At 27.4% G+C, this 26,997-nt stretch overlaps 4 protein-coding genes and 1 long non-coding RNA gene across 5 annotated transcripts; 1 reads left to right on the top strand and 4 right to left on the bottom strand.

Annotated features, from left to right (window-relative positions):
* Nucleotides 1–370: 370 nt before the first annotated feature.
* Nucleotides 371–3,009, top strand: LOC112682476. Its single transcript, XM_025553090.1, has 3 exons — nucleotides 371–668; nucleotides 808–1,132; nucleotides 2,368–3,009. The coding sequence occupies exons 1-3, from the start codon at nucleotides 616–618 to the stop codon at nucleotides 2,869–2,871; spliced, it is 882 nt and encodes a 293-aa protein (XP_025408875.1). The 5' UTR covers nucleotides 371–615; the 3' UTR covers nucleotides 2,872–3,009.
* A 1,499-nt stretch (nucleotides 3,010–4,508) lies between these two features.
* Nucleotides 4,509–5,691, bottom strand: LOC112682492 (52 kDa repressor of the inhibitor of the protein kinase-like). Its single transcript, XM_025553105.1, has one exon. It carries the CDS (start codon nucleotides 5,211–5,213, stop codon nucleotides 4,509–4,511), a length of 705 nt encoding a protein of 234 aa, XP_025408890.1. The 5' UTR covers nucleotides 5,214–5,691.
* Nucleotides 5,331–6,167, bottom strand: LOC112682493. The gene is made up of 2 exons (XM_025553106.1): nucleotides 5,918–6,167; nucleotides 5,331–5,644 (listed from the first exon to the last, which is right to left on the bottom strand). The coding sequence occupies exons 1-2, from the start codon at nucleotides 6,165–6,167 to the stop codon at nucleotides 5,331–5,333; spliced, it is 564 nt and encodes a 187-aa protein (XP_025408891.1).
* Nucleotides 6,168–7,430: 1,263 nt separating this feature from the next.
* On the bottom strand, nucleotides 7,431–8,694 carry LOC112682479 (52 kDa repressor of the inhibitor of the protein kinase-like). The gene is made up of 2 exons (XM_025553094.1): nucleotides 8,432–8,694; nucleotides 7,431–7,959 (listed from the first exon to the last, which is right to left on the bottom strand). Exons 1-2 carry the CDS (start codon nucleotides 8,559–8,561, stop codon nucleotides 7,505–7,507), a joined length of 585 nt encoding a protein of 194 aa, XP_025408879.1. The 5' UTR covers nucleotides 8,562–8,694; the 3' UTR covers nucleotides 7,431–7,504.
* A 13,762-nt stretch (nucleotides 8,695–22,456) lies between these two features.
* LOC112682484 lies at nucleotides 22,457–25,060 on the bottom strand. Its single transcript, XR_003148525.1, has 3 exons — nucleotides 24,970–25,060; nucleotides 23,751–23,874; nucleotides 22,457–23,645 (listed from the first exon to the last, which is right to left on the bottom strand). It is a non-coding gene; the product is annotated as an uncharacterized LOC112682484 (long non-coding RNA).
* Nucleotides 25,061–26,997: the final 1,937 nt, after the last annotated feature.

Below are 26,997 nucleotides of genomic sequence, written 5' to 3' on the forward strand. Positions count from 1 at the left end.
TTATAATTTTGAGTTAAACGGACTTCTGAAATAATCGATTCATTCAATTGATGTCGGAGTAAATTAAAAATAAACATTTGTTCTTGTGCGTACAGTGGCGTATTTACAAACAATTTTGGGAAAGGGGTTGTTATCATCATTTTTTTTTTTATAAACCAGTATAAAATGGTCAACATTAAATTTTTATAGTTTTATTATCTTCTTATTGAAAATGTAAAAATATATACATACAGTGTACTCTCGATTATCCGCGGATAAAAATATAAAAACTAAAATGATGCAAAATACTTTAAACACTACAGTTAAGTTCTAGTCAATACGTGTGTTCGTACAGTAAACAGAAGACTAAATAGGTATACGCGTTATTAAGGTATGTTTACACTAGTGCGTTTTTTCTTGCGTTAGACGCATGCGTCATAGCGCACCACGAGTTGCACGAAAAAGCTTGCAATAACGCATGCCCTTTCGAATTCAACGGCAACATTTTCGTGACGCACGCTTAAGCGCAAGGACTTCCGCGCTCAGTGGGAATCCGTTCAACACGCCGTGCATTTTAGCCACTTACCTATTATTTTGAGCCATTACTTTAAATACCTATTTGTTTTTTATTAAAAAATGGCTGAAAGTGAAGACCAAAACCAAACATCACGTTTCATTGAAGAATACAGGTAATAAATTATTAAATTAATATTAATTTTTAATTTAATACATTTGTTTATATTAATTATTAGTTTATACATTTATTTAATTTTATTTACATAGTAATTTTAGGTAACTGAGTATTTATTTTGTTTTTTTTATTTTTAGATCGTTTCCGCTACTGTGGGATGCCAATCATAAATGGTACACTAACAAAATTAAAAGAAACGATGCCATTGTCGCGATCGGCACAACATTTAACATGGACGTGGCAGCTGTAAAATCTAAAATAAAAAGCTTGCGATCATACTTTTCTAAAGAACGACAAAAAGTACTTAAAAAAAAATCTGGTTCCGGAACGGAAGAAAATTATTCTTCCTCATGGTTTGCATATAACTCGCTGCTTTTTATTTCTGATTCAACAACACCAAGGGAAACTAGGGATAGCGAGGAAGATGGTAACCCGACAACAAGTATTAGTAATAATGAAAACGTAAGTTATTTTATTTTTAAGTAATTCTATTAGTAGATTTTGTTATTCGTTTATTCCTCAAATTGTATTATTAGATTCTGCGCGTTGTTTTTTATCTGTTATCTGCGATAACCATACAAAATACTGGGTTTATACATAGACCTTATAAGGTCTATGGGTTTATATTACTATTAAATAATTTATATTATCTGTAAATAAATAAACCATATAATAATATAATATAATTTTACACTATATTGTATAATAATAATAAAAATAATAATAATAATATCTTGCACATAATAGTACGTATAGTACGTAAAAATCTAATATAATCAAAAAGAGAAATAACTCAATATTTCTACAATCCTACTGTATTTTGTTTACATGTATATATCCTGAAAGGGAACTGATCCGATTTCGGACATGAAATATTGCATAAATTCTTCCCTGACATTTGTTGCTGTTGTCGCTGGTCTTCGTGGAATTGATCGAAGTGGCATCAAACCAGTGTCACCAGAAGTGATTTCTCTCCACGATCCAGAAATAATTTCCCCTGTACATGAATCATAACTATCGAAACACCCTGACGTTGAATAAAATTGTCTAGAATCGGGTTGCACTCTTAAAAAATTGTGAAGGTAAACACAAGCCAGTACAATATTAACTATTGTGTCTTCAACTTTTATTTCTATCGGCTTGCGAAAAACTCTAAACACAGAAGAAAGTAATCCAAATGTATTTTCTATAATACGACGCGCTCTGGACAACCTGTAATTGTATACTCTTTTTGGAGATCCTTTGTTTAAATCTGTCTTGTAAGGTTTCATAATATGTTCAGTTAGTGGGAATGCATCATCGGCCACTAAAACATAAGGAAGTGATAACGTACGACCAGGTAGTGGTTCATTTTCTGGCAAATTAAGTTCATTTTTTTCGAGTTTATTATAAAACGAAGTATTTTTGAAGACACCTCCATCTGAAATTCGGCCTTGGCATCCAACGTTAATGTACAAGAAACGATAGTTTGCATCAGCTATTCCTAATAAAACAATACTATTTGTTCCTTTGTAATTGTAAAACTCACTTATCGTATTTTCTGGTTTTTGAATTACCACGTGTTTGCCGTCAATGGCACCGAGGCAGTGGGGGAAATTCCATAGCTTATTAAATTCGTTTGCAATAGATTTCCATTCTTGTTCACTTGAAGGAAGCTGTAGGAAAAATGATTTATTATTATATGTAATAACTTGCAGGATCTACAAGATGAAGAAATATGTGACAATCTGCAAAATACTACAACTAATGATTATGAATTCATACAACCCATAAGGGCAAAGAGGAATTTAAAAAAAAGTTTTCGAAATGAAAGAGAAGATGAGGCTTACAAATTTATGAAAAAAGCAGCTCACGAAATATCGGCAAAAGATGAATTTTGTACATTTGGCACTTTTGTAGTAGATAATGTAAAGATAAAGCTTAAACCCATCAACCAAATTTTGGCTAAACGTCAGATTACCAATATGCTTATGGATTTACAAATTAAAGAAGTGGAAACATGTGAAAGACAACGTTTGATAACTGAATCGTCAGACACCTCAACTGGGACATTTAATAGTGATACCCAGTCTTTTACAATTGACGAGTCTTCAAATCTTGCAGTGAACACAGTTCATCACTTGACTTCACATGACAACATAAACGACTCGTTCCGTATCGGTGAATATTTATCATTCAGTACAGCCAATAATGACATTTAATGTGCCTACATTTTTTCATTCTCATTTTTTAATGTAATAAAAAGACCTACCTATGTGTATTTAATATTAAAATGTTTCCTATGCTCTACTTATTGTTAGTTATGATAAGAAAATATTTAAAACGTATAAAAGTATTAATAAAACAATAATTTCATGATGTAATAAATAATAATATGTAATTACTTATAACTTATGTCAAATTTTATTTTATGCATACATTTACTTACCTTGATATAATTCTGTAGAGCATTTACTATAGCTTTCAAAACCGTGGGCAACATAGTCGATATGAATGGCTTGGAAACTTTAAACAGGTACATTAAAGAGGAAAACGAATCTCCAGTTGCTAAATATCTTAGTGTTATTAACAACCTAATTTTAGCTGGAACAGACTCTCTAAAACGAGTGTTTTGTTTTTCTATTTCTGGTTCAATTATTTGTAGTATTGAGTAAAAATTTGATCTGGACATTCGCGTAAAGTTTTTAAATAAAATATCTTCGTCTAATTGCAAATCGTCTATTATTCCAAAATTTCGAGTTTTTAAATAATTTTTAACCCACAAAGAACGTTTTTTCCTACGTTTTTTATTTGCACTCGCAATCATTAAATAGGCCGCACTGACACCAAGAAGTACATGTGAGTCCGACATGCTTTTTATTAACAAGTTGGAAAACGACTGCTTTGTGACGTCGCTAGTGTGAACAGAAAAAAGCATGCGTCAATAACATTCAATAAAGGCATGCACTTGGTGAAAGTAGAATTGAATGTTGAGACGCAAGTTGAATTGAAAATTGAAGTGGAAAGCGCACTAGTGTAAACATACCATTAGATCAACTGCAATGTAATGTACAATTCGCGTTATCGCATAATCGATTATCGTAACCCAATTAAACCGATAATGATTTAAGATGTAAAGATAAATATCATTGATTAAATATACATAGTTAGTTCAAGTCAATGGACAATTTGGGAATAGGAATATTAGTAACATAAGAATGTCAATAGAGAGCGTGTACAATAATTGTCCGCCAATTAATTATTATCGCAATCATGTAGACTGTGTAAACACTGAAAACTTTTACGTGGGGCAAGGGGAATTCTGGTTGAAGACCTTAATTAACTGTCATACAGCGATAAGATTCCGAGAAATTTACTATTTACCAGATATCTTGAAAACTGAATTTATATGACTATTGGTATTTCGATTTAATATTATTATTTATTTTGATTTCGTCAATCGTTACAAGCAGGGCCGGCGCTACCTTTTGCGAGGCCCTGGGCAAAACTTATTTTACCAATAGCCATAGTCACCTATAGTCTGTAGAGGCCATAATCGGGCCATAATTAAAGGCAAAAATGTATCAAAAATGTATGTTCCGAACAAAACAATTGTTTTAATTAACTTTAAAAATAAAAAATACATTAATAAATATACATTTTCAACTCTTAAATGATTAGTTTTAAACGTGTCAACACTTGTCTTACACTAGTCAACTTACAATTAGTATACTATTAATTACTATCAATTATAAATGTGGTCATTATTGGTTAGAGACTTAGAGTTTTATCTTACATAACGAAACATTTAAACATTAGAAATAAAAAAATAATAATAAATTTAATTAATATTGAATATTTAAAATTTTTTCCTAGATTTTTTGGACGCAAACAATTCTATAACATTTTTAAAGTCCAGTGTGTTAGCTACTTCATTTTCTATTGCAATCATAGCCAATTCAGTCAATCGTTTTTGAGACATTGTGTTTCTGAGGTAATTTTTGATTATTTTGAGCTTTGAAAAACTCCTTTCTGCTGAAGCTGAGGTTATTGTTATGGTTAACAAAATTCGGAGTGAAATAACTATGTTAGGAAAAGCAGTAAAAGAACCAGGCATTGTTTTTAAAAAACTGAGTGCTCCTATAGGAGTAGAATCTTCTTTCACTGTATGACGAAAAACTAGTAACTCTTCATACAATTCAGAAGCAACTATGTCATATGAATCTCCATCACTTAAATAATTTTGTAAATTTAAACAAATCTTCATAAGGTCGTCATTTGTTATTTTTCGGAGTTCACTAATATTGTATAAGAAACTGAAATTGTTGTTATAAATTTGAAATTGATTAAATCGTTCATTAAATGACGATAAAGCTCCATCGGCAATTACATTAAAATAAAATGTTCGGAAATTTTTTTCTGGATCATCATTTATTTCATCAGAATTTTCATAATCAAATTGTTTTTTTGTCTTTCTAAGACGCTTCTTTTTAAATGTTTTATTAATATTCATGATATCTACTATTTCATTAGCTTTAATTTTTGATGATTCAAAACCATTCATTCGAAATGATTTTAAAAATTCTAAAAGACCATTTAAAAGGTTACTACATTTGTCCAAATGAATATTAATGTTTTGTAAAGTTTTGTTTACAGTATTTACCTCGACTAATATTTCATACTAAATGACCAAACTAAGAATAAATTCATAGCTTTCTAGTTCATTTGAAGCTAATGACTGAGCTTCACTTTTCGTTTTTGAATCTGAAGTTGTATAAGCCACTTCTTCTAATGCTCTAAAAAGTTCGGGTACTTGGTAACGTATAGCTTTGATACTGTTAACTTTACATTCCCATCTGGTTTCTGAAAGTGGCTTTAGTGTTAAAAATGTACAATGTTTTTTTAAAATATCCCAGCGTTTTATGGAAGATGCAAACAAACAATATATCCTTTGTATGGTGCCAAAAAACCCAACCGCTACGGTGGAATTCTTTGCTATATTACCCAACAACAAATTTAAATTATGACATGCACATGGTGAAAAAAATGCTCTAGGATTTTTTTGCTATAATTCTTGATTGAACCCCTTTGTACTGGCCTTTCATATTGGCACCATTATCATACGCTTGTCCACGACAATCTTTTAGATTACTATACCTATACTATTTAATTTGTCTAATAAAATATTTGTCAAATCATATCCAGTTGTAGAATGAACATTAATAAATTCTATAAAATATTCTTTGATGCAAGGTATTGTAGACATACTTTTGTTTCCCATATCTAGAATACGAATAATTATAGAAAGTTGCTCTTCTCTACTAACATCTGGAGTGCAGTCCATCATAATAGAAAAGTATTTGGCTTCTTTGATTTCTTCTACAATCTGTTGACGAATTTTTTGCGCTATAAGTTCAATCAGTTCATCTTGTATTTGGTGACTTAAATAATGATCATGAGTTTCATTATTTTTTATCCGACGAACGTGTTCTTGAATAACTGGATCAAATTTGGCCATCATCTCTATAAGACCTAAAAATTTACTATTATGTTTCGTGTAAATGACATCAGAAGATCCCCGAAATGCATCACCATGTTTTGCCAAATAAAAAATTGCTGATAAAATTCGTTTAAGTACATCTTTCCAATATTGCTATTGTTTTCAATTATATTATGTACAAATTGAGAATCTTTGACTTCAGTTAATGTTGTCGTTACTCGATAGCACTCAAATTCTCAAAATAGGTACGTTAAATTGTACGTATCTATAGTTATCGTAGTATAACTGGCGTAATATGTGATCAGACTCGGTGACAGCTGCACGTGATATCGGATAATGACTAATTCAATTCAAGAAATGCGATAAGATAAACTTTCTAGGTATCCCGGTTTCCATACCGTGTGGCGTGTTACGGGTCGACGTTGGTGTATATACTGTATACATGACATATTATTATAATATAGTATAATATTGTTGTTTTGATAATTTGTTTTACTACACGCCAACCGATTTCTCGTGAAATCGTACTCGCCAGGCGATCCACACATTTCACGTTTTATTTTAGGAGATTTCTATACATTTATTCATAGTATAATGAATTAATATAATAATTTATAATATCATATATTTTTCAATGAACATTTTAAGCGCGAGGCCCTTGAAGGCGCGAGGCCCTGGACAAATGCCCCGTTTTGCCCCCCCCCCCTAACGCCGGCCCTGGTTACAAGTCTTAGATTTTGACTTCCGAATGGAACGAGGAATGTATTAATTTATATTTACATTTTACAATAAAAATAAATACAGGAATAATTAATAATATTATGAATGAATATATCATTGTTGTAGTTTTATTAAAATAATAATAGCACTAAAATAAATAACAAAAATAACATCACTAAGTATTAAATACTTAAATATAATGAAATATCCTACTAAAATAATAATGAAGTTAATATATATACAAATTAATTAATCATTATAATATATTTTTATTTTTATAAAATGTATACTAACAACACATTTTTAGTTATTACTTAAAATACTTAATTTATTTTTGTTTTTTTCAATTCTGGTGCTTTTAATATTTTTTGATTTCCAATTAAAGTCTCTAAGGAGTTTACAATTAATAAAATGAATAATTATATAATGAAAATGGTCACTGCACGATTTATTAAATTTACAAATATATGACAAATCGCTTTTTATTTTATCATAAAGGAATTGTCGTATGCTTTTTTTATGTGGCATTATTTCAACTGTTTTTTTTAATTATTTGTTGTGCTAAAGTAATAAATTGAATAAAGTCAGATTTTGGTCTTTTCAAAAAAATATCAGATGTTTTAGAATCATAGTTTCTACAAAAAAGTAAATAATTGTTTTGGTTTTATGGAAGATGGAAAATCAATCATTTTGTGCATTAAAGTTCTAGTTCTTGGTGTAATAACCGGAGAACTGGCAATCGTAGATGAAGATGGTAATATATGAGATGTAGTAGGTGTTAAAACATGGATCGTTTCTTTCGGGCTGAATGTCATTTTGGATGGTGAACAATTTGTTGATGATGACAGTTTTCTTTTTGTGACAACAACAAATGGACTTGATAAAGAATAATTTGGTTTTTTTTTGTACATTGTTGTTGGTAAAGTAACATGTAAATTATCATCTTCAATTGCAGAGAACGTTTGTGGTATTGAAGATCTTTTTAAATGTTGTTTGTTATAACTTGTAAAATCGTTTTCTACAAAATGATGCTCACAAATTCGCTTTTTGTATAAATCAGTTTCATCAAGGTGTAATAAATCAGTATTCCCTAAAAAATTAAATACATATTTATAACTTACAACTAGATAATATGTAGAAAAATCATATTTTTCATTCATACAATATTTTATATTATACTAGAATTTTATATTAAAATACAAGTTATGCTACATACTAGGTTTTGACCAAAATCAACTGTAGGTATACAATATAAAAATGTAACAGTATACAGCTGCTGTATTATAGCAACATATAATCCTAGGTGTATAAGTTTAGTTTAATATGAATAAAAAAAAAAAAAAACTGCTATAGGGAGTTTATATTTTGCTTTAGTAGGTCAGTACTCGTAAAATTACAAAACAAAGTGAATCAATTTATTTGTATGTTATGCAATTTAATTAAAGTCCACTCAATACCTATTAGTTTAGCAAATTTAATAGTATAGCATATAAACTAAAAATATATAAATTATATACCTAAATATTATATTCATTAATTTTATTAGTATTTTAATTTCCTACCACAGTTTAAGATCCAATGTTTAGATAAACTTGCATCTCTTGGAAAACGGAAGAGTTTTAGACCCAAGTCAGAACGAGCTTTTTTACCACAGTTTACATATGAACATTTAGTACCACAAGCACGAGACATTTTAAAAATGTAATATTATAATATTAAACACAGAAAAAAAAACATTTTTATAACGTTGTATCATAAATCGTTAACCGTTATGGTTATTGCAAAATGTAAATTTAAATATTGAAATATTCAATTTGGCATCGCTAATGATAGTGATAACATTAATAACAGATAGGTGATAACTATTTGGTCTTGGTAAGTTAAAAAATTTCCATGGTAGAATAAATTACTAACAGCGCAACCTATTGGCATGGCTCCCACACTACTACAATTCTGGCTCCCATTTCACTTTATAAAGCGTTAACGATTTTTCCTATCTCTTGGACTATCTATGTATATTTAATCAATGTAAATATATATATTTTTTATTATTATCCGCGGAAGACAGCAGATAATCTGCTTCGCAGATTATCGAGAGTACACTGTACATATAATAATTAATTTCATTATTGGTTGATTACGGAAAAAAAATATAAAAGAAATATAGAATAGAATATATTTACATCAGTATATTATACTATACATCAGGTTATTAACATGATAACAAGATTAACATGAGAAAAACAGGAATACAATTTGGCCATCAAGAATATCTAATCATTATTAGATTTTCAAGGTAAAAACGATCGATAGAATAAGTAGTAGATATAGTAATAATGATAAATAAATCTTCATCCAACTATCGCTACAATTAGTAGACAATAATTTTCTACGAACTGCAGGCTACAGGAATAGGCTTTGGCCTGTGAATGTATGTTTTTCGATTTGCACAGTTGGCAATAGGAGTAGTAGTGATTTTTCACGTGTGTTTTATTTTTCTTCAAATTTAATGTAAACAAGACCTAATTTAACGTAATAATATTACGTTAAATTAGGTCTTGTATATAACATATTATGTTATATGGGAATTCCCTTCTATATATTTCATAGCGATTCTAAAATAGCAAAAATCATTTTAATACATGAAGTAACAATCACTATTACATTTTCAGTATCGTTTAATTAAGTAAATACTTAGATTTTTTGTTTCTTTCAAATAAATAAATAAAATTTGGTAATTATAAACGTGATTTGATTTATTTTCAACTTCCTTCGCTCTCACCACTAGAATACCGTCCGAAGAGCGTATCGATGAAGGGCATTCACTCAATTTTAGTAGAGCACTTAACTCGTGCACTCCACCGGATAGCTTTTTTATTAGTTTTTTTTTTCCGCCATAAACTAAATAATATTAATAACTATAGAAAAAAATAACCATATTTTATGATCGATAAAATTAAAATATTATATAAATTACGACTTTGTCTTTCTCAAAAAGTATAAAAAAATTGTTACAATCGATTGTCAAAAGATTTGCAAAAGGATTTGTGATATTAGTTCTATACATTATTTTTATAAAAATATTATTTACATAAAACATACTGAGAAGATAATTTTGTAACACTAAAATCAATATTGGAAATTGGATGCAAATAGTATTTTAGATAGACACTTTTTCGATAGTCTCAGAAGTTTTTCCAGTTAAAATTAAAATTTGGAAATAATATTAAGTTTACCCATCAACTGTTTTGTTTGTTACATAAGCAATTTCTGATATAATGACTTGAAAAATATATGTAAGGGCGATTTTTAACCATTTTAGGTAGTGTTCAAAATCAAATTTTCTGAATATTGGATAGTGTTTAAAATTCAGAAAATTTAATTAAACCTATTGTTTTTTTGGTTTAAAGTATCTTAAATGTTCGTAACTATATTTACGAATATTGACAATATTTATTTTCTATAATTGTTTAATTATAAGTGTTGTACTCGAATGACTTTCACTACAATTTAAATTACATACATCAAAAACATCAATCACAGGTATCTTAACGATTTATTGTTTTCATAAAAATAGCTTCTATTGTAACTGTATAATTAAACGAGCTTAATACAATGAATAATCGTTATGATCTTTTGTGTTATGACAAAATAATATTATCTCGACCTAACCTAACTTAACCTATTTAACTGTATTGTTTTTATTCTTCTTCTTCTTCTTCTTCTTCTTCTTGGTTTTATAACTCTTCAAGTTTTCGTCGTCACCGTCAATGCCTTCCATATTTCCCTATCCTGGATAATTTCTCTCTAGTCCTCTACAGATAGCGTTCTAAATTAAGTCCTATTAAGTGTTAAGCCCTTAAGTTTTCTTATTTTGTAATGTATTGTATTTATATTGTATAATAATTTACAATGGATATACAATTGTAAAATAACATTTTTAATTTTAATTTGATTTATACATTTTTAATATTAAAACTATTTACTAGGTATTGGGACTTACGTAATAAATAATAATTAAACCGAAATCAAATAACTCGCCGTTTCATCCGTCTCGTGTGCAATGAAAAAAATAAACTATATTTTTTATAAATTTAACTATGTATGTATTATGTACAAATGTAAATAAAAATTAACAAAATAAATGGTCCAAACCCATATAAAAGCTATAGCAATAGTATAAAAACCATTTTAAAATTGTCATTACATATAATAGTGATAAAGTAAATTCTTGGTAATCCGGCCGTACGATAATCCGGTACGTCCAGTAATCCGGCAGTATTTTATCTTAATATTTTGTCTTAAAAGCATCATTTTAAATAAAAAACCAAAAACAAATTGATAATTTTTTTAAAAGAATACCTTCAAAAGATTAATTCGCAGTATGTTATAAATTAGTATGTATGTTATATGTTAGTATGTATAATCTAATCAAGAATTTGGATATATATATATTACCTATAATATCTGTTAAGATTTTCAATATAATGATCATCTCAAGTTAACACCTATATCGTAGAACTTAACTACCTCCATAATTTATTATATATTTTATAAATAACCACATACAGTCTAAAAAAATGGTATAATTATTTGTTTATAATAATAACTTATTACGCATAAAAAAACAAAACAAATGTTATACTAAGAATCAAAAATAAAAATAAATTATCAAAATATTACTTATACATTAAATAATTGTTTTGAAAAATTGGTTGATCTCCAAATTCTAGAAAAATAAAAAAGGAAAAAGTATCAAAAAAACTTTGCAGTTAAAATATTGTTATGTAAGCTTAATTGTTGTTAAATTTTATTTTGGCTATTCATTCATACAATATTTATTTACAGTTGAAATGAAGAAGTTATTATTGTATTTGAAATTAAACAACTGTCTACCATAATATATTTTGTTAATAGGTATAAGCAGATTTGAAAATTAGCTAAACTACTTAAAAGTATAATAAAAAATATTTGTTTTATGTTATAAATGTAATGTAATAATCACATTGTTCAACTATAGGATATAAAAACCTTATGTAAGATAACATGTTAGCTATTGTTAACTGTTTAAAAAAAATGTAATAACCAAGATATTGCAAGTTATTTGATATCTCTACATTACGACCAAATATTTGACGAATAAAAACAACTGTATCATATTTTATAACACAATTTTAAGTAAATTCATTTACAATCTACCTCTTCAGAGAAATATTATGACTGATTCACTCACATTCAGGAAAAAATGTATAACCTGTACAAATATTAAATTATTATTATTAATTTTCGATTTATTTAAATTCATTTTTATATGGTCTTTTTCGTTGACTCCTAAAACCGTACACTTTTGATAAAATACAGAACAAAACCGCACAATTTTTAAAATTTTTGTATCCATAAACCGCATATTTTTAATTTCGACCCCAAAATGGTTATACTTACCTAAGTTAAGTATACTTAATAATTTATAATTTATTCAAACAAAAAAAAATGCATACACGAGTATTCTAAAATGTAAAAAAATATACTATATTTTATATATATAATATACTATATATCTATACACAAGAGACAAGACCAATAAAGTAAAAACTAATGGTGACTGAAGTATTAAAACTTGTTAGCATGATTATTGCAGTATATCTTATAATCTTATCTTATCAGTTAATTAACACTAATAATAGTGTGTGGTTTAACCACTATAAGTTTGGGCTAATTTTGTTATACAATGACCGATAAAGTGTGCGGTTTTCGGATGCAACCGTATTTTTTAGTAAAATATTTGAAAACGCCATGATTAAATTAGATTAGATAAATATTGTAAAGCGTCGAGATATCTGAACAATTTATTTATTTAAAACGTTCCATTCTTGTAGTATATTATAAAAATATCTGTATACAATTCATTATGTGAATAAACATATTTTTATTAGTTTATAATTATTTTCATATTTTTGGCATTATTTTAATATTAATAGACTGTAAGAGTGGATCTAGATTTTTACCAAGGGGGGGGGGCTAAGGGGCTATAGCCTCCCCCATGGGCCGTGTTTATATGTATAATGTATTTTGACTATTTAATAGAATCAATGCTCGTTTTAATCAAAGGCTTATTGATGTTATGCCACTTGAAGGACTTATTCCGGCCAATAAAAATGTATGACGATATAAATATTATAAAAGTTGCTAAAATATGTGTCCAAGATCTCCATGATGATACCTCATCTACAATCAGGGCTGACCTGTTCATATGGAGGCAACAATGGAGTCAAAATACTATTCCAAAACCGAATTCTGCTCTTGATTCACCCTCTCATCACACCAATCTTCGACTTAACATTAAAATACTTTTACAATTATTCGCCACGTTACCAGTTACCTCTTTCACTCCGGAAAGAACGTTTTTAGCATTTAATCGCTTAAACATTTTTTTAAGAAGCACCATGTCGGAAAACAGAATGAATGGGTTAGCTATGGCTAATATAAATAAAAAAGAGCAATTCCATGAAAGTGAAATAATAACTGAATTTGCCAGAAATTGGCCTAAGAGAATTCAGCTGTCAGAGTGGAGCAAGTGACTGAACACTCAAACCAAAATTATTATTATTATTATAAATTATATATTAATAAATATTTTTAAAACTATACTAAAATGCTTGAATTACGTTTAGAAACTTTGTGGTAGATGGTGGGGGGGTTAAGGGTGAATTCTCATATCCTCTCTTACCTTACTTATCCAAAAAAAGTGGTTAGCCCCCCCCCCCCATTTAAAAATCCTGGCTACGCCACTGGAAATATGTATATATGATAAATTATAAAAAGTTAAGTTTTCATTGTTTTTCTTTAGAAAATCTGTTAACTATATTTTTATGTGATTTTCATTATCAATATTCATATCCTTATTGATATTGCATAAGAGTCAACGCTATCAATCTTTCTTCTCCCATTCTTACTCTTAACCAGTGTTGGTAATAGATAATGCAAAATTTATCTAAATAAAGATGAAAGATAATATGTCCAAATTCATTTAGATAAAGATAATATATAAAAAAAATTAAAATATCTAGATAAAGATAAAAGATAATTTCATTTTTATCTAGATAAAAAAAAAGATATGTTCAAAAAATGTTATTTTTTGGTTAATATTTCATATTTGTAATAATATCTATGAAGACTCAATTATAATCATTATTATCAATAGGCACCTAAGTGTTTAATGTTTATTGTAGTAATGTAGTGTGTACCATTAAGAAGTATTTATATATAATGTAAAATATTTAATGATAGTTAATCATTAAAATGTGACACAAAAAAAAAACAATGAAAATTTCTTAGTATCAGGAAGAATACAGAATATATATGAGATTATTTTAAGTTAACAATATTGTTTTCCATATAATCTTAATTTGATGATTTTCATTATTCTATAAGTAGTTACGAATTTACGGGTTCTAAGAATGAAGTAATGACTATTCAGCGTATGAGTTACATGTGTATACTAAAATAAAATATCTACTATATTCGGAACTTCCATGGAAAAATAAGAAATCAAATTTAAAAATACCAAAAATATCTTCCCGACATGAAAATACAAACAAAATGTCATACCAAGAAGTAATAATTACTTATTAATAATAAACACGAATTATAATTATGAATACAAAATCTATATCTATGTAAAAAAGTCGAGTTAGTTACAGAATTTATAATTCAAGAACGGCTGGACCGATTAAGATGATCTCTGATTTATTGGATTCGTCTCCGTAAAAGAATAAAAATAACTCTAATCTTGGCAAGAATTCAGACTATTATCTAGATAAAATTATTTAGATAAGTAAAAATTTTATCTTAGATAAGTAATTAGATAACTTAGCGTTATTTATCTAGATAAGATAAAAGATGACAAGAAATCTAATTTTAATAATTTATCTAAATAAGTTCCAACACTGCTCTTAACTATGTTTTAAGCAGTCTTAAAGAGGAAAAATTTCTTTCTGCTATTGCGATAAAAATTGGCAATTTAACTAAAATGTTAAGAAATTATGTATTTGTTGGATAGTCATTTTGATCTAAATGTTTCACGAGCAGAATTTATATTTTTAAACTCAGGATTTACTAATAAAGAAATATTGTTATTTTTCACAGAAATTATCAAAACGACGTATAATGCACGACGACAACGACTTTCTGCAGTAACGAAGATAAGGTTTAAATAATTTTTATCATCGTACATTATAAAAATTTTTTTTATTTATTATAATTATAAAATATTTCAGCACACCTAGTGCTATTACAACTTTTTAGTTTTTACAATTTTGTTTGTTATAAATTTATTAATGACATAATTATTAATAGTGAGGGTGATATGATAATGTGATATAATAATTTGATAACATATATGAATATAATAATAATTATAAGGTCTAGTGTATTAATAATGATCTTAATTTTCTGATGATGAGTCTTCTATGTCTGTTAAGAGAATGTCCAGGGGAAGTCGAGGCCGCAGACGTCTATTGAGTGTTTTTCTTCCTATATTGTAATGACGAGCACTATCCAAGTTTTTTAGTTTGGCGTGGATGTTTTTAAATTGGGTTATAATCCATGTATTTATTAGGGGTATTCCCGTGTCATTATGGATCTGACGACTTCTCATGAACTACGGTACTTTGAGACATATCTTATTTTGTTAGATTTCGATTTTATTTATTTTAGTTATAGAGACAGCAGCCCATACAGGACAGACATAAGTTATCAGTGGTTTGATTATTGTGGTGTAGAGAAGAAACACTATAAAATAATACCGATTGATACAAGATACAACATTAATGGTATGTGGTTTGTATATATTAGAAATTGTAACCAATTTTGTACGATGTAAATTGTTCATTTATTCTATTAGTAAACGAAAAGTATGAGATTCTTAAATGATTAATAAAAAAAATATAATAGTTTTTTGTCCGTTCCCCCTTGGATCCGTGCTTTTAGCTTATATTCACTATACTTTATCAAATAGTTTTTGTGTGGAAAATTGGTATTCAATTATTTTTGACATTTTTTTACTCTTATCTTTTGGAATCTTAGGGTGCACCATTCATAAATATTAATAAAAATAATATTTGAACATATTACTTATATAAAATATCCAGGATGTTGATTAGCAAATTATTTTGCTTGAGCATTAAAAAATTTAATTAATCTTCATAATTCACTGGCTATATTTAGATTATATTATGACTTACTAAACTTATGCAAGGATATAATAATTATAAAATATAAAAAAATAACCCAGAATTAAAAATGAAAAAAAAAAATCTAAAGCTGAATAAAAATACTGATTTCTTAATAATTTTTAGAATATGTATTCAAATATAATTTGATAAAATTGATTGAATAAAAAAAAAGTATCTCCATTCTTTTTTCGAATATTTAACAAGTCTGCTTATTATTATTGAGATAAACTATATTTTTAAAAATTAACTTTTTTTGTTTACTTTTTCTATCCTTATAATGTTATATATGCTATTCACATAAATATACTTGTCAACTCAGTTGATCAATTTTTTTTTAAATATACGAGATACCCGTGATGGGACGTTCTTTCAAATGTATATGATTAGAAATATTTACTTTTAAAGATTTTTAGATCAGGTAAATATTTGTTCTGCTTAACTCATTGAACAATAATTAAGTAATCTTATAGTAATAATTTTATTTAAGTAAAATAGAAATTAAAATAATTAATTTTTAAGTAATACGTAGCCACATGTCATGGTCATCACTCTATGAAGTAATTTCATAATATATTTAATGCAAAGATAAATAGGCTTAGCTTTTAAGACGTAATATTATTATTAAATATTATGTAAATAAGTGAAATTTAACCTGTCTCTAATCTTATATGACGTAAATATTTCAATGGTGATTCTTCCATTGTTTGCCCACATTTTTTTTCCCTCCTATTGATATAATGGATATGCTATGTGTATACTTAATGTTTTGAAAAGAATGTTAGTGTTAAATCAAAGTCGTCTATGATATAATCCGTTATGGATAAATGTATACATAGTACATTTTGTTTTTATAACTAACATTATATGCATTGTTTACAATGAAATCATTTTACAAACGTTATAATATAACGTATATTATGAAGTATATGAAGTAGATATGTGAAAATATTATTGTGATTCAATATTTATTAATAGTCTATGTTCGATGGGTAATAGGTACCATTATTGATAATGCTGTTTATAATTATACAAAACTTATTTTGTAAAATTAATTTAACAACTTGTAAACTAATTATGGTTTGGACTCCTTACAAAAATGTATGAATATTTATTGAAAAATCATTCATGTTTATCCTTTAACTGATACTTACCTACCAGAGTGAAAATTTAAACAAAAATATAATCACTATTATTGTAAAATATTTTTAAATTTGTTGTTCTCAATCTTTTTTTTTATTGTAGAACCAGTATATATACCATTTAATCATTATGTACATTTCAATAAAAAAGAGTTAGGTATAATATTACATTTTAACAAGTCACAGAAAAATAAATATAAAAAAATAGTGCTTTTTTTAAAAAAAAAATTATTTTAAAGTATGAATATTATATCTGAACGCAGTTATTTATGCAATCATTAAACTTGATCTATTAAACTATATCTATTATTCTATATGTGAATTAATTTGTAATTATGCTATCACATATAGGCGTCGCCAAGAATTTTGTTAGGAGGTGTATCTTGCATAGTATATATGATGATGTCTAAACAATGCTTAAATTATTGTCTTTTTTTCGACTGTAATAAAGAATGCGAGGCTACTAGAAATTCCGATCGTAATAATAATTGTCTTTATCAGACATTTTTAAATTTTATTCATCTTTTTTTGGAAATCAAGGGGGATACATATGCACCCCCTTGCAAAGATCGTTAATTCGATTTACAAAAATTAACATAAACATAAAGTAATTTAAAAAATGTTTGAAATAAATTGAAAATTAAAAGAAGTTTAAGGGAATTCAAGATTTAGCAGTTTAAATAAGATGACAATCAGCTGCATTGCTTGATTAGCTAAAATATCCATTCCTGATATAATGACGATTCGTAGAAATATTTATTATGGTATTTATGAAAATGTGTCAAAAACACTTTTGTTAAAAATATTATTAAGTGTCTTGTATAGGTATGTACATATTTGTTTAATTGTAATTTCTAACAATTGTTGACAATACAAAACTAATAAAACGAAAAATTCAATACAACTCACCAAAATATCTTCGTTATGTATCTCAATTACTGGACACTCGACTTTATTATCTAATTACAAATATAAATAAGGACAAATGATAATCCATGAACATATGCCAATTATAACCGCCTTATATCATATTGAGGACCATCTTACATAAAAAAACATAATTTAATAATGATAAAAACACTGAAATTACATTCAATTTTCAGTTCATCACAAAAATAAATTATTAAAATATATACTATTATCCAACTATCTAACTATATTAAAACTGTTTGAAAAATTATAGATCTTTAAATCGATAGAATAAGACTGATGCAAATTATTACTTAATAATTTGTTATAATTTATGATTTTACTTAGAAAAAATTAATATTCCTAAAATTGTAAACTATTAAATTTAACAATTCAACTGTTCAATAATAATTTATTATAAAATTATAGTCGTTTATTTTGTCTAAAATACTATAAATATATAAAATATAAGGCGTACAGATTAGATAATATAACATACACAGAATCACAAAAAGAGCGAAAGACACTAATGTATAAATTAATTCAGTATTACGTAAATTTTATTTCACGAAATAAGCATAATATATAATACTATTTTATAATTTCTTTCAACTTATCTAACTTATCTCGGTATCAATAATTGATAGTAAAAGCCAACGTTAATTATGAGGGGTTATACGTATACAATTTTGTGTAGTATATGTATTATACCTTGCATTCACAGTTTAACGTAGGAGTACGAAAATTATACGTTTAATATCATAGGCATAATATGTGTATTATTTTTGTAAAATTTAAAGCATTACCTCAGAAAATATGTATAGCTATTATCTATAATATACGTTTCATTATATTTGTGCACGTAAAGGATCCAAATGGTTTAGTTCAGTGGTTCTCAACGTGGGAGGTGCACCCCCCTAGGGTGTCGTGACAAAATGTTGGGGGGGGGGGGGGGGGGAAATGTTAAAAAACCATGAAAAATGAAAATGTTGCCATTTTCTAAGTCGTGCCTTGCCGCTGTGTTGGTCGCCGCAGTTTTCGATTTTTTTTTTTCATGCAATTGAATGAATTTAATATTAAAAAAACTTCATTGAAGTTGTATTTTTATTAATCCAATAACTAATATTAAAGTATAGTTTACATATAAATATTATGCATACATCAATCTTATAGTAGTGAGAGGGTGGGGCATGAACACATAAAATAGTTTTAAAGGGGGCGCGGACCTCAAAAGGTTGAGAACATATGGTTTAGTTCACGGATGTGATTACCCGGTTAACTTTAGATAACAGGTGGTATTGCTTAGTCTGATAGACGTAAGAATCGTTTCGGCTCGGTGGGTGGATATCATATCCTTCAATCGGTGTCGCGATTAATGGACGTTGTTATTTGAGCTAACTAAAATGTGAGTAATGACACAACATGTTGTGTCATTACTCACATTTTATTGAAATCAATACTTTAATTGTTAAAGAAGAACGTACTTCATGATCATATTGTGATTGTAAAATTAATAATATATTAAATATTTTAATAAACGCTTCTTATTAATTCAACAAACTGTTGGTGAAATCAATATAATTATTGTTAAAGAAGTACCTTTTCCATAATCAAATTTTGATGTAGTAAATTTGTTAATTTTACCAATGGTATTTCGTTCTGTGCACAGAATGAAAAACATCAGTAAAATTAATAAAATTAAAAATTAAATTAACAAACTCCTTCTTAACATAGGGCCAACAGGGAGGTTTGTTCGTGCACGAAAAATACCGACATTGCAAAACAAACGTTTCTTAACACCATTAGGATTGGACACGGAATGTGCGCTCGTTGTACAATACCGGAAATTCGACAACAATGGTACCTGTTTACTTGGAAGATATTTATAAATAGAATTGCTATTCAAGAGTGCCTAGTGCCCAAGCCCAAGCTACCTGATTATGCGAACGGCAACAGTGTTTTACAAACACACAAAACAGGAATTGGATGATTTACAGTCGATGACCAAGTAAAAACAAATGTCAAGAAACTAGAATCAACAGGTTATTTTTTGCTAAAATTCCTAGGTAGATGATTCAATATTTCATTAATATTAACTGATATGACCCAACGGAACACAAGGACGAAAAGACAAATATTATGTTTTATTAAAATTTATAATTCGGGAACCATAAGGTAAACTTCATTTAATTCCTAATAACAAGTGTAAGAGTATAATGACATGGATTTTATTATAATGAAATCATTAAGCCATACGATTATAAATAACACCACGAGTTGTAACATTTCATTTAAACCTTGGTTGATGTCCGTAAAAAGATTAGGTTGTATTTGTGTACCTAATAATTTAAGTTTCACTGTTTGGTGATTATTGTTGTGTTACGACTGAATAATTTTATATTGCAGAATATAATAAAAAATATATTATTTGTTAAACTGAACACTTAAAACATAAAAACACAACATTATTATAATATTTATAACTAGCCAATGTAATGAAATAGCTAAAATTAGTATAAATCTTTAATTACTATTTTAGTAAATTGTACGTCAGTAAGTAAATATAAATATAAATATAAATATAATAAATACAAGGTGTGTCTTATTAAAGTATATTTTCCTTAAATGTTATCGATTGAGATTTAATATATTGAAAATTAAATCAAATCCTATATATTAATAACTCATATTTACTTTTTTTTACAACACCAAAATAATAGTTACTGCCTCTCGTGAAATTCTTTCAGAAATAATTGAATTTGGAATTATAAAACCAAAGATGAATAAAAATTCAAGAAATATGAACTTGATTTATTTTCAAATATTATTCCTCTACAAACGTATACATTACATAAAGGTTGAATAAAATTATAATTAAAGGTTTTTTTGATGACTTAAATGATGTTTAATATTACGATGCGTTCAGATTTATCGTGGCCCTCATATTAAATAGGTTATTTATGAATAAAAAATTGAATACAAGTGATGTAATAAAAAAAAAATTAATATTTTCATAAAGTTATTGGTACTAAACTAAATAAATTAATTGAAATGCTGAATAATCAAACGTCTAATTTGCCTATGTATTCATAAAAAAAATTCAGTGAACTATTTTGTCATATTATCTAAATTAAACCACACGCCCACACACATTATAATGCAGAAACAAATACAAATAACATTCTACGTATTTTACATAGGTATGCACATCTGTTTTATGTTCGTATAATTATTCGAAGTTCATGTGACTTTCATGTAGTGCCATATCGCACACAGAACTAATGTATTATATAACCTGTAGTTTGCCTACACTCAGGTGTTTATACCGAAGAGAAATTTGAAAAAAAATTAACTTTAGATAGAGCTCTAAAAGTACGTAAAACCAATCTAAAAAATTAACAAAAACGAAGAGGTTGTGGATAAGAAATTGGATTTTAAAAAAAGATGACAAAGGAGTGCACGCAGTTGCTAAAAGAAATCGGCGTAGAAGATAACATTTCGTATAAAAGCATCAAACAAATATCCAAAACTGAAGATCTTTTGGAAGATATTACACCAATAATTATTAAAAAATACACCACCTAATCAAACCTAACTCAACCTTAGTATACTTAAAAACTTTTAAATACTATATTAAAGTTATGGAAAAAAATGAAAAAAATTGTTAACTGAATTGCATTGTATTTAATTAAACTATATCAATACTAATTATTTATATTCTACAGATACATTGTTGATATTTACTTGCGCTTTATGTATGGTTTATTCGCTCTATTTATTATGTTGAATAGATCTAGACTTCTCTAGATAGAGTGCCCTATCTCCGTGTACACTGTTTATTATTCTTTGATCTACCTAGAGTTTGTTGGTTTATAGTTTTAAATTTCAAACCAATTTCCTTATGAAATTATATTAAAAATGGCTACTTCATATAGAGACTAGTAATTACGTGTATTGAAATATTTAATAAGCTGTATAATAATATATGATAAAAATGAAAATACTTTTAAAATGCAACAACTAACATGTTTAAGTTTTCTTATCATACAGGAAGTTACGTATGAATGTTCTTTACCCATTGTATCTTCTGTAGGGATTTATGTAATTATAAAATATTTATATTATGGTTCATATTGTTTTTAGTTATATATTTCAATATAGTTACAATCCTCGAGTCTATACTTAAAATTCTTGGCCTATTTAAATGTTATTAATTGAACAAGTTGTAATAAACAAATACGATTAAACTATACAAATATATTAATTTAATATTATTATTATTTCTTAATAAACAAAATTAGTAAAATACTAAATATATAATTTTAATATTCATATTAAAAAATCTATAAATTTGTTCCGTGTTTGTCTCTATGCATGCAGCATACAGTTGCTTAGATCTTTAGAACTATGCTACGGATTTTCTTGCGGGTTTTTTTAATCGATAGAGTGATTCAAGGGGAGGAAAGTTTTTTGTAAAAAAAAAAAAAAAATGACTGAAGACTAAAGACTGTATTATATTACTATGCGTGTGGTGTCTTAAGCCGCGCATACACTAGACCCGAACCGACCGAACCGAAAAAAATCAAAATGCCGATTTTATATGTGAGTGCATATACTTGTACCGAACCGATAACCCGAACCGAAATTCGGGTCGGTTCGGATTTCAACCGTTCAAACATGTTTGAATTTTTCGGCCGAAAATTAGTGATACTATTCTATGTATAGGTCCTACCTCTTGATTTGAGACGTTGATAATAAATTAAATATTGTGGTCATATTACATTTGGTGTTTTAATAACATCGTTGTGTACCTATTACCTAGTACCTACTATGTCCTAGTATTAAGTACTTAAGATATATCTTAAATCGTGATATTTTAGTACATATGTTTTGAAAACGTGCGTTTTATCTATAATTTTATCGACCGTTTCACATTGGTTTTTCGATAATGTATTCGTACTAACTCGTAAGTATTTTAGTAGTTGTAAATACATCGCACGTGAGAATTGCACACCATGCACTGCATTCGTCAACTGTCGAAAACTGATTGTAGAAAATATTTATAATACGTAGTTTACTCTAGTTATTATTATAAGTCACGACATAATATGATTATTTAATTATCTATTTAGCTATTAACTTTGTTTTCGGAACGAAAATTCGGGGACACTCAATGCAGCTATACCCGAAAAAATTCGGACCGAATTATTTTCGGTTCGGTCGGTCCGGCCGGTCCGGAGTCTAGTGTATGCGCGGTTTTACCATGTGTAAACTCCCGTTAACTGAGGGGTGATAACGTCTTACATCTGTGCGGTCGGGTAGCTTAGCGGTAGGTAATTGCCCGGCAAGCCAGAAACTTGGATTCGATTCTTCCCGGTCCGGCGGCTTGATATTTGACGTTATCTCGTACAATAGTACATACTTTGTACAGAAAATATAAAGTCATGTCTGGTAGACATCGTCGTTCGAACATAGGTTGTAATACGGGTGATCATCTGAAACACAAACAATTCATGCGCAATATACGACGTTAAAACAACGCATTTCAAATAACCTCTTTTAAAATATAAGCAAGCCGTTGAGCGTAGTTTTATGCTTACGTTTAAAATTCAAGGGCAAGTGTATCACTTATCTGGGAGCTTGCTGTTACTACATTGACCCAACGATCGCAAATTTGTACAAATTTATCTTATTGCAGATCCAGATTAGAGCCAGTACGGGTCACTAGTAAGAAATAAAACAAAATATAACTTCTTCCAAAAGGACTTAAAATATGTCTACTCAGAATTATAATTTATTAAAGTTAAAATATATTTATTAATACATTTCGCATAGACATACTTCATCTTCACAAATGTTATAACAATTAAAATAATAATAAACTGTGTAATATTTTTACGAAATCAATAAATTATTACTATTGTTGTATTCTGAGTATAGTTCACTTACATAACATTACATATTTATTGATATAATAGCCAATTCTAATTGTATGCTAAAATAGTAATTACTATAATTAATAATAAAATCAATTTTATGTGGTACAAATTACACAACAACATTTTCAATATCGACAGTATCCTAAATAGTAGTCTATAAATAAGCAATTCGTGGAGGTATTTAAATTATGCATGTATAAATGCAAGTACATAATATAATATGTACTTTAAGGTAAATTGTTTATTGTTACGTTAATTGTACTCATTTTGCAAATTTAAATTAAAATGTTAATATATCTGTACTTCTATTATTTTAATTTATTTTTGCTATTTAAGCTTATTTTACAATATGATACCTATAATTCTAAATAAAACATACAAGAACATTTTTTATTAATTGGTATCTATGCATGCGTCAAAAAAACGGAAAAATAGGCAATAAAAATGATGATACAGCCATAACTATACAAACTATAAATTGACAACTTTTAAAATTTATATTTTATATTATAATTTAAACAATTAAAAATATGAAATAAATAAATAAGTTCTTTAGAATAAATTGTTAATGTAATGTAAAATGTTCTTATTCTAAGATGCGACTCGTGATTGTAATCATATCATATAGATTTTAGATGCTCGAGTCAATTTACTCTATCTACTTTTTATCCACACCTAATTAATTTTCCAGAAGAAAAATAAATAAATTCGTTATTGAAATGAAAATAAATATGTAAATTAAAATATAATCGTACATATATTTTATATCCATAATCGTCTACCGAAATTGATCAATCCAATTAACTATACAAGTTTTTGATGCCAAAATATATATGTTTACATCGTCAATAAGAAAGACAAAATCAAAATAACTACTTACATAAGTATATGAGATACCTTTTAACATTGGCACTATCGCAATCACATAAATTAATTCAAAAGGTACAAGAGTATAATGAATAATTATAATATATAGTGCTAACGTTAACCGTTGAACTATCAACTTCATAACTATATTCATTCAAATATACGTATTGCAAAACACACACACACATATACAAACACGATAAAAAAAATAAAAAAGACCATGATAAAGACCATTGCCTACCAAATATTATAATATATATATTAAAATCAAGAATATTTGTGTTATGATTTCATTTTTTTATTGTTGAGTAGAGATTACTTATAAAAAATATAATATAAAATAGAGACTATAGAAATAGAGAATCCAAATTTTGTTCTTTAATATTATACATATATTGTGATAAGATATACATACCACAACCATACACATAAATATAATGAATAAATAAAGAATAAATATTAAAATGTAAGCATAAATAAAGTATACTAGACTGAGCAGTATTAATAATCACTCCCGGTCTCTACACAAGTATGTATATAAAAATAACATATTAAAATTGACTAACATTAATAAGAATATACATTTATTGATTTATTGATTATGAGCATAACAACCTTGCCTAAATCATTATATTGAGTATAATGTAATAATCAATTTTGTTTATAAAATCTCACGCTCATAAAATAAACTTTATTATATTACTGAATGTATTTAGATTTGAGTAAATCGAAGAACATATAGATTTTACAATACTGTTTTTAGAGTAAAATTAATTATTTGTACGAATATTGATATTATTTTTCACACATTGTAAAATATTATAGATAAAATATTGGCTGACGTTGAATTGAGTCCATGCTACTTTTATGTGTTTGAATTGAGTCCCGGGTATTATCTTAATGTCTTTGAATTGAGTCCGTAGAGATATAAGGTATCAAAACCATCTATATAGCCGGTGACGACCTTGAACTTCAAACATCATATTATACCGGATACGAATCTTGAAAACGATAATCTCTATATTCGTCGACAGCTTAGTTCGATATACTCGTTGAAAATCAAACAGTCGTGCCGAATACTTAGTGAAATACTTCGCGAACACAACATTGAAATATGGAGTCTATGCCGAGTGAAAAAAATAAAACAATTTGATTATTAAAGGTTATAAGTTTAGATTTCATAAAATGTTGCAAGGCGAGGTTCAACGATGGACATGTTGTAAAAACTCCTGTAAGTGTTATTTTAAATTATTTTCTGATAATGTTATGTTAAAAAACTGCAATGAACACAATCACGAAAAGTGTGACGAAAAAATACTGAATAGACAAAAAATTAATAACGCTGTTAAAAGAAAAGCTGAGGACGATATTTCTATACGGCTATCAAACATTTTGCATACTGAGTTTAAAAATGGTGACATTTTAACTCTCACGACTAATGACGTTATATTAATCAAACAAAACATTCACCATGCTCGTTCATTGCTTCATCCAAAATTACCTCAAAGTACATACGAAACTCAAAATGCATTAAAATCGATGAATATTATAACAAATAATGACGAAAACTTTGTTTTTAAATGACTTCGAAAAATCGATAGTAGGATTTTCGACGAAAATTAGTTTAAATGTTTTGTGTGATGTTAAAAAAATATATATTGACGGGACATTTAAGACTTGTCCTAAATACTTCACCTAGATTTTTACGATTCATGGTTACTTTAAAGATATATATGTTCCTCTTGTGTTTTTGCTGTTGCCCACGAAAGATTCGAATATTTATGTTAAAGAATTTCAACATGTTATTAATTATTGTACATCGCTAAGTTTGACATTTCACCCTTCAGAAATTGATGTAGATTTTGAAAATGGAATCCATAATGCTATTAAACAAGTCTGGATCGATGTTAGAATTAAAGGGTGTCGATTCCATTCAGGCCAAAGCTGGTGGCGAACAATTCAGAAGTTGGGTTTGTCTAAGAAGTACAAATCTGATTCTAATAAAGGTAGATATCTTAAGTATTTTTTCGGTTTGCCATTT

The sequence above is a fragment of the Sipha flava genome, unplaced genomic scaffold (assembly GCF_003268045.1).
Source record: "Sipha flava isolate LNK unplaced genomic scaffold, YSA_version1 204_pilon_pilon, whole genome shotgun sequence".
Lineage (NCBI taxonomy): Eukaryota > Metazoa > Arthropoda > Insecta > Hemiptera > Aphididae > Sipha > Sipha flava.

Coding starts and splice junctions, on each gene's coding strand:
- LOC112682476 (XM_025553090.1), top strand. CDS start 616: ATGGCTGAAAGTGAAGACCAAAACCAAACATCACGTTTCATTGAAGAA. Junction 669..807: donor CGTTTCATTGAAGAATACAG/GTAATAAATTAT, acceptor TTTTATTTTTAG/ATCGTTTCCGCTACTGTGGG. Junction 1,133..2,367: donor GTATTAGTAATAATGAAAAC/GTAAGTTATTTT, acceptor AATAACTTGCAG/GATCTACAAGATGAAGAAAT.
- LOC112682479 (XM_025553094.1), bottom strand. CDS start 8,561: ATGTCTCGTGCTTGTGGTACTAAATGTTCATATGTAAACTGTGGTAAA. Junction 7,960..8,431: donor ACATTGGATCTTAAACTGTG/GTAGGAAATTAA, acceptor TTAATTTTTTAG/GGAATACTGATTTATTACAC.
- LOC112682493 (XM_025553106.1), bottom strand. CDS start 6,167: ATGGCCAAATTTGATCCAGTTATTCAAGAACACGTTCGTCGGATAAAA. Junction 5,645..5,917: donor TCTAGATATGGGAAACAAAA/GTATGTCTACAA, acceptor TGGGTAATATAG/CAAAGAATTCCACCGTAGCG.
- LOC112682492 (XM_025553105.1), bottom strand. CDS start 5,213: ATGAATGGTTTTGAATCATCAAAAATTAAAGCTAATGAAATAGTAGAT.